The 8,851-nt window shown below is 42.9% G+C and overlaps 1 protein-coding gene across 1 annotated transcript; it reads right to left on the minus strand.

Moving 5' to 3' along the window:
• Positions 1–4,466: 4,466 nt before the first annotated feature.
• On the minus strand, positions 4,467–5,208 carry CLDN25 (claudin 25). Its single transcript, XM_027847305.1, has one exon. The coding sequence runs from the start codon at positions 5,206–5,208 to the stop codon at positions 4,519–4,521; it is 690 nt and encodes a 229-aa protein (XP_027703106.1). The 3' UTR covers positions 4,467–4,518.
• Between the last annotated feature and the right edge of the window lie 3,643 nt (positions 5,209–8,851).

An 8,851-nucleotide genomic window follows, 5' to 3' on the forward strand; every position in this document is an offset into this window, starting at 1 on the left:
TTGTGTTTAAGGAGAATTATTTGGCAGCAGAGTGTAGGGATGGACTGGCAAGAGAAAAGACAAGTCAGGGACACCATTTAGGAAGCAAGATGTGATGAGGGCCTTAACTAAGCTCAAAACTGCAGGACTGGAGAGAAGGGCTTGGCTGCAAGAGATGTTGTAGTGATAGAAATGACAAGATTTGGCTACCAATTGGATATGTGGGGTAAAAGGAGAATGAGGAGTGGAGGATAATGCTGAGGTTAAGAGACTGGAGGGATGGCAGTGCGTTAAGTAGAAATAATAGAAATTCAGAAGAGGAGAGGTTTTAGGGAGGAAAGATAGTGCTCTCCTGAGATTCTCCCGGATCTATTCTACCTGCTATTCATGCTGCCTTGACAGGATATGGGGAGAATGTTTTCATCTTCAGTTATTATTTGAGTATCCAGGGTATAGAGTTCTTTGTGAGGTGCTTTAGAATTTATCTTTTCATACCTTTTTTCATCAAACATCTATTAAATACTCAATGACTACTCTAATTTGGACAGACTTTTAGGAGAGAGAATCCCATAAATACTTTACCTCATCCTAAACTCCTTGAGTGACAGCCTGACCTTTTCCAGCAATAAACTGGAGCTGTAACACATATTTCTGCTTAATTATGTGATGTCCTTTTTTAAAGTGATAGATGACATATCAAAATTAGTTGTGAAACTTCTGTGACATATCTTCAGATAAAATCCATTGGACTGTGAGCTCCTTGAGGGCAAGGACTGTCTTCTGCCTCTTTGTAAACCCAGTGCTTAGCCCATTGCCTGGCTTGTAATAGGCACTTAAATGCTTATTGACTGACTGACTAAAATTTAGACAGTCTATGCCTTCGAGGGGCTCAGAATCAAAAGTAGTTCAGTGAGGATAGCAATTACATTAATACAGACAATATTGCAAGGTGAAGACTCTGTAAACAGGAAGGCTAGTTCTATCAGGAAATTGAGGCACATCTAATTTGCCTATACAGAATAGTACAGTGTTTGATTTATAGTTCCAGAGTACCCTGGGGCTGGTGAGGTCATCTGTCCTCTCTTTAGGTAGGACTGCCTCTAAGCCTGTCCAAATAGAGAAAAGAAGTTTTAATTTTTGTTTTAGATATTTGAAATATGAACATTTTTTAAAGAACAAACTTTCCAGATAATAAGCATTTATTAAGCACTTGCTATGTACCAGTCATTGTACTAGGCACTGGAATACAGGTAACAATGAATTAAAACAATCCACACTCTCAACTAGTTTGGATGTTGCACACTGTCAGGATGTCTTACTTTTTAGATTACAGATTAAACCCATGACATCAGTGGAGATAAATAGTAAGCCGTGATGTTGAGAAAATATTGAATTGGGAGTCAAGATACTGAAGTTCTAGTCACAGATCTACACCTAACTTTGTGATCTGAAACAACTCCCTCCAAATCTCTGAAGCCTCATTTGTTGATCTATAAAATTTGGGGTGATGGGGTTGGACTAGATTGCCTCTAAGGTCCCTTCCATCCCTAATATTCTATGACCTTTCCTCATTTATTCTCTTGCGTTTTTGACATGTGCTGGTACTTAGCCATTCACGTTCCGTTGATGGCACCCATTACAACCCTGGGTGAATTACAATCTGTTCAGGGTGAAGTCTACAGTCATGGAACATGGTGCTCTTCCTTTAAATGAGATAAGTATGAATTGTTTCTGCTGCCTCCGCCATAATGTCAGAAATAGCCCTCTGTGGTAGAGCTCTACCTGGCCAACACCCTATGCACCAGACTTTTCTGACCCTCTCTTCAGCATTTGAATGTTTCTATCCTATGTCCTATTTTCAGGAAGTCCTATCCGTGGTTATTTAGAGGTAATCTTATAAATAAGCTACGCCATTGGGATATTGTGAGTTGTGAATTTTGATAGGGGCTTTATGGATATGATGCCTTTAACACAAAGAAGTCACTTTAACTGCGGGAGTTTCAAACATCCAAGAAGGTCTTTTGCCCCTCAAATTCTAGAGTGTAGTTGTCTCCTGTCCCATAGGACTAGCCCTATATACATAATTAAAACATTCTGTCAAAGAGGCAGCTAAATTATGCATTAGGTAGAGTGCTGGGCCTAGAGTCAGGAAAACCTGGGTCCAAATCTGACCTCAGACACTTAATAGCTTTGTGACCATGGACATGTCACTTAACCTTTGCCTGCTTCAGTTTCCTCAACTGTAAAATGGAGATAGTAATAGCACCTGCCTCCTAGGGTTATTGTGAGGATCAAATAAGATAATGTATTCAAAGTGTTTAGCGCAGTATCTGGCACATCGTAGGCACTTTATAAATGTTTATCGTCTTCCTTGTTCCCTTCCTTCCTTCCTTCCTTCCTTCCTTCCTGTTAATCAGAAGATAATTTCCAAGTTCCCATCTGATTTAGGATAATGTATATACTTGGAAGGGATCTTAGCAGTCACAGGATCATAGCATTTGAGCTGAAAAAATCATCTAGTCTAACTCCCTCATTTTACAGTTAAGGAAAACTCAGGACATAGAGAGATTAAGTGACTTGTCCAAATTCACATAGGTAATTCATGCCTGAGCAGGGATATGAACCCAGGATCCAGGGCAGGCACTCTTTTCACTGTACTACTTTGAGTCTGTGTTTCTACGATGCAATCCCTCAGTCCATATGGTTAATATCACCTTCTTACAGCACCTAGCATGGCATCTGACACATAGTAGTTATTAAAAAAAATTCATTGAGTTGAAATGCATGTTGTTTGTTCCCCTTTCCCTTCATGATATTACTACAGACCTATTCCCCCAATGTTCACACATACAAAAAGACAGTAGCCTCTTCACAAAAAAGAAACTTTAATCACAAAGTATTTTGCTCCAAATCCACAAAAGCAAAACAGAGTTGATTTTAAAGGCCCAAGGACCCACTCCCTTGTCATTTCTCTACGTCTTTTCAGTTGCAGGTGGGTTAGAAACAGCATCAATTGCATCTGAACTCCTAAATCTCTTTGCTCTGAAGTTATGCATCACCCTACAGTAGAAGAGCTCATCCTTTTTTGGGAAGGGATGCAATTTTGGAAATGTTGGCTCTGTTTTCTCTCCCTTGTGTTTCCTGTGATGCGTAACATAAGGAAAACAGAATGTTTGCTTAACAAGTCTTTGGTATTCACTTCTCTTCACTGAGATTAAACTGTGATCTCATGTTTGTGATAGAACAAATCTCAGCTGCTGGGAGTGGGGGTGATGATGCTGCAAACATAAGATTAGGATGAGGACTGAAAGGCCCACAGCAGGAACAGGTGAACTACTGGGCAACAAAGACCCTGTTTAGGACCCAACACTAATCACCAGGTTTTTCCAAAGGTCATTTTTTGCTGCTGCTTCTAAGTGCTTAGTTTGTGGCTGTATGTAATCCATCCTGCTGTATTTCTCTAATCCCAGAAATCTGTGTAGGGTGGTTGCCGGGTAGAGGTTGATTTCAGACCCTGAGAGCTTAGATTTCATCTGCTTCCTAGAGTTCCCAGTGGGGCTGGATGCAGCTGTCTTTGCTGACCCCATTGAGGATGTCGAGAAGTTAGTGTCCTGCCACAGCCAAGAAGATAGGATGCTGGAATTCCCCACCCCTTGTAGAGAGGATTGTCTTTCCTTTAGGAGGAAGAGTCTCATTGCAGATGTAGGCGATTGTTTATTCAGTGAAAGACATATTCTATAGTAGGATGCTATAGCCCACAGGTTTAGAGATGATCACCAAAACAAGTTATGTTTCTGAGGAGCAGATGGTCCCTTCATGAGACGTCTCTCCTATGTCCACATTGCTGCTGCCTGCTTACAACAGGCCTCATTGGGAAAGCACCCACATCATTTATGAGTTCCCCAGGTCCCCTTACTGGCAAGGTTGGACACAGTTCTATAGAAGACAGTCTCGGCTGATTTAGTAGGACCAGCTGTAGCATCAGAATGTAACAGACACATAAGATTTTTTTTTTCTTAAATGTTGAAGCAGCAAAGTCATGCTTCATTTACCTCTTAAAATTGTACATGTTTCAGGTCAAGAGAAAAGAATCACAGATTTAAAGCTAGAAAGGACCTTAAAATTCTTCCAGGCCAACATCTTCATTTTACAAGAGAGAAAGCTAAGGCCCAGACAAACTGAATGACTTACCCGAAGTCCCATGGGTAATAAAAAAGGGCAGAACTGGGATCTGACTGCAAACCCAGAATTCTTCCCCCTGTACCATGCTGCCTCATTTCCAACTTTCGGGAGAAGGGGGAGTTTTTCATTGGGGCAACATGTCATTTCCAGATATCTGAAGTGTCTGCTTTAGTTTTACTTTCTACAGAACCCAAAAGAGTTAATCCTTAGTAAAGGAGTGAAGCACATGAACACCACCACCACCACCAGAAGCAAGGTTAAACCAATCAGGATTAATGGAGAGGCAGGGATAAGAAAGCATTTTAATTCTCCTTGCATTCTTTATGCTAGCAGTTTCGCCCTAATTAAGATCCAGCCCTAGATTACCAGGTCTCTGTGTCTTGGAGGGGGGTGGAAGAACCTATCCGGCATCTCAGCTGGACCCCCTGTTGGGAGGGCTAGTGGACAGGCATTAGGAGGTGAAGGTGGTTCATCCTTTGCCAGCCAGGCCGAGCAGATCAAGAGCAGTCCACTAACTGCTAGAAAAACTCCTGCAACCCAGCCCAGGAAGAGGGCTTCTCCAAACTCCCACCGAGGCACAACGTCAGGGATGTGTTCATCCCAGAAATCCTGGACGGTGCTATAGGCCACCCAAGAAACAGGGAAAAGAGTCGAAGCTGCAGCTACCTCCACCAGCACCCCTGCAAGGAATCGTAGCCCCTTCTTTAGTCCCCAGCTGACCCCCTGTACCTGGAAGCAATCCGAACCAAGGCTGGAGAGGAGAAGCCCCAGGAAGCCGAGTCCGTCGGAGGCCAACATGAGGATCCTGGATGCTCGGAACTCCTGGGGCAGAGCCAAGAAGGATTCAAAAGTCTTGCATACTATGGCCCCTTCCTCCTGGATCACACAGACCTCCCAGAGCCCCATGCTCCAGTTCTCCATTTCATTCAGCTCCAAGTTGAGGTTCTTCCACAGAGGAACAGCTGTGGTGACACAAGAGCAGATCCATCCAAGGAGAGAGAGAAGCAGTGCCCCCAGCTGTATTTTTCCATTAAAATTCCAGGCCATGGTCCCTCACCCCAGGGAGGGAGGGAGGGAAGGAGGGAGGACAGGGTACTGGTCTTTGGGATTTCACTGTGGCTGGCCAGCAGGGCAGGGCTCCCCAGGGGCCAGAGCAGAGCAGAAAGCTGTTGCTCATTAACACTTGGTGAGCCGCCTGGTCTCAGTCTTCCAGGAAGCAGCAGAGGCAGGTGGCATAAACCTGGCAGCTTTGGGACTAATAGGAGTGCCCAAGGTTATGGGAACAGGGTAGGGGGGCGGGAAGGAGGGAATCCCATGAAACGGAAAGAAGCCAAATAGCAAGGGGTAGATGGCACTTCATGTGCTTTAAACTTTTAAGGGTTAAAATCTCCCTCCTCCCAACACAAATTATTAATATACCAGCAGCTAAGTTCTCCCCACCTAAACTCTCCTCAGTTGCTGGGGCAGCATCTACTCGTGGGTGGTGAAGGACTCACCCTCTCCTGCCCCATTCTATCACCCCCCCATTTTTATCACTGTTTGCTGTGGCTACTTGGGCAGAGAAGTAATCACCAAGGCAGGACAAATTCCTCTGGTCCCTTCACCTTCCCATCAGTGACCCAGCAAAAGGATCCTCCATCTTTGAGGCAAATGTAGATAAAAACCTGGAATTTTATGCTGGAAAAAAAAAAAAAAAGTTAGTTTGACCTGGTCGATTTTATTGATACTTGAAAAAAATATCACTATCATTTTCCAATGCCTCTTCCACTCCACCCCCAAAGAGAATCTTCCCTTGTATCAAAGTACAGTCAAGTAAAATAAATCAATACATTGGCTATTTAAAATAAATACCTCATTCTGAACCTATAATCCACCACCTTTATGCTGAGAGGGGACACAAACTTCACCATCTGTCCTCTGAAGTCACAGAAGTAATTAGTGTTTTAAAGTCTTTCACTGTTTTCCTGTGAGCTCTATGAGAGGAAGAACTGTTTTTCTTTTCTTTTCTTTGCCTTTCTTTGTATCCCCAAAACTTAGAACAGTCCCTGGTACATAGTAGGTGTTTAATAAATGCTAGTAGACTGTCTGACATGATTGTAAACAGCATGTAAGGTGTTCTCCTTATACACTGATCTATATTCAGATTTTCCCCCTATAAACTCTGTGATGTACTTGAAGGTAAAAGCAAATGTATTGTCTTCAGAAGGGAAAAGGAAGAATCAAAGAGAAAACAGAATCCATTTAATTGAGTCATGTGAATAGTGCTAATGTCATGAGGATGTAGATTTAGGATGGACTTGAAAGGTTCTCTGGTCACTCAATCAGTAAGCATTTGTTAAGCATCTACCATGTGCCAGACACTGTGCTAAGTGATGGGGACACAAAGAAACTCAAAGGACAGTCTGACCCCTTTATTTACAGATGAGAAAACTAAGACACAGGTCATATGATGTCCCCAAGATCACACCGATAGTAAGTAGCAGTCAGGATTAAAAAAAAATCAGGTTATCTGATTCCAAATCTTGTGCTTTATGTGATATAGGATAGCATGATATAGTGGGAAGAATCTTGGGATAGGAGTTAGGAGACTAGGGTTCTAGTCTAAGCTCTAGTACTAAGTAGATCTGTCCCTAAGGTCTCTTCTACCTCCAGGAGTCTACGAAAATCTTCCATTTTCAAAGCACCTTAGAACCCTGAAGAGTTATAGAAAGAATGCTGAAAGATTTTTTTTAACTGAAAGTAACAATTGTTTTCATAAAATCCTGGAAGAGAAGATGTAGAAACTAATGTGGACAGGTAGTATAGAGTTTTATGTTAGAACTCTGAAGAATTGTGAATGGAGGTTACTCAAATCAATTCAACAAATATTTTTATTAAGCATCAATGATTTGCAAGGTCACTGTGCTAGGCATTGGACATACAAAGACAAAAATGAAATAGTCCATGGCTTCAATAAACTAACATTTGATATATCTGGTAGCCTAGTGGATAAAATACTGGATGTGGAGTCAGGTGGTGGTGGTGGTGGTGGTAGTAGTAGTAGTAGTAGTGGTAGTATTCTGGGGGTATTCAACATATACAGAAGTAAGTATATACAAAATAATTTCAAGAGAGAGACAGAACTAAAAAAAAACCTAGGAAGATCAGGAAAGGACCCAGTGTAAGAGCTGGCACATGAGTAGTGTTTCAAAGGAAACTAGGGATTCTGTGAAGTGGAAATGAGGAAATGTATTGAAGACATAGGGAATGAACCACTTGTCACTTAGCACAGAGGTGGAAGATGTAATGCTGTATGTGGGAAACAGCTAGCAGACTGGTTTGACTGCAGTGGAGAGGGCAAGAATGGAAGTAATGATACTGCCATTGGGAAGAATGTGAATATTCTGCAACGTATCATATGGGAAATACAAAATAAGGCTCGAGAGGTACATGAGAGCCAGATTGTGGAGGGCTTTACATGCTAGGCTGAAGAGCTTGCATTCTAGACCAACAGCTCTTGTGTGAGGGTTGCTGAGGGGTGAGGGAGAGGCGGAAAGCCAATATATTAAGGAGATTTCAGAATTCTTGAACACGGAAGTGCATTAGTAGGTGTTAGCAAGATCAAGGGTATAATCATCTTTGTGTGTGACTGAGATGGGGTAGAGGGGTAGGTTAAGAAGCTTAGTGGTTAGGGTGTTTGTGGGAGAGTCGTTGAATACTGAATGCCCCTATCATGAGGTCAGGAGTTGGGGAGGAGAGAAAAATTGTGAGCCATGTACTGAAGTCATTGAGGAAGGAAGGTCTGTAGACAACAGCCACCATGATTTTAATAGGAATTGCATGAACCTCAAAGGAGGAGTGGTCACTGACTGATGGAGACAGAAGGAGAACATGGAAGTGGCAATAAGTAGCAGAGTTTTTCTAACTCCCCCACCTTTACCAATGAGCCAAGGGGAATGGGTGAAGGTTTAGCCAGTACTGGAAAGGATGGGGAAGACAAAGAGGCTGTGTCATTAGTGGGGATCCAAGTTTGATGATTGCTAGAAGATGAAAGGAGTGGTAGAGGAAAAAATGTAGGAGGAAGGGAAGTTTACTGCCTATGAAACAGGTATTACAGAGGGCACAGAGGAAGAGGAGGGTGGCTATTTCATTTTGTTGTAATTTTGGAATGAGAGGGTTGAGGGGAATGAGAATAATGAATTGAGTGCTAAGAGATAAAAAGTGGGGTTTAGATGATGACCCACAAAGCATCAGAATTACTGGAATGTGTAGGGTATGACCAGGTCTGAGAATGTTCATCATTGAGTGGTGGAAAGTACTACTCCTCTTTCCTTTACAGGCTGGCAGGAGATGAAGGATGAACCTGTACCTCAGGAGAAAGAAGTCTTTCCTCTTCTTCTTCCCTCAAGATTTAAGTGCAGCAGGAGATGGAAGGCCTGAGGTCAAAGAGAGGGTTGCTCCTCTTAGACCTGGAGGCTCTCCAAAATGCCTGCCAGAGATGAGGCTATCATCTGGAAGCAGAAGTTGTCTTGCATTGCTGCAGATCTCTGAGCATCCTTCCCTCAGGGAACACACACAGCAGGAGGCGGAAAGGATGAGGTTGAAGGCAGAGGACGATCTAGCTCCTCCTCTCACCTACGGCTGGCCATCAAGGTGGGGTTGCTGCAGCAAGGAGAAAGCCGTATTGGGGCTGGAATTCTGCCAGGTCTCT

This window comes from Vombatus ursinus, unplaced genomic scaffold (genome assembly GCF_900497805.2).
Source record: "Vombatus ursinus unplaced genomic scaffold, bare-nosed wombat genome assembly UNPS02015398.1, whole genome shotgun sequence".
Lineage (NCBI taxonomy): Eukaryota > Metazoa > Chordata > Mammalia > Diprotodontia > Vombatidae > Vombatus > Vombatus ursinus.

What these genes read in the sequence shown, in the direction of transcription:
- CLDN25 (XM_027847305.1), bottom strand. Translation starts at nt 5,208, where the DNA reads ATGGCCTGGAATTTTAATGGAAAAATACAGCTGGGGGCACTGCTTCTC.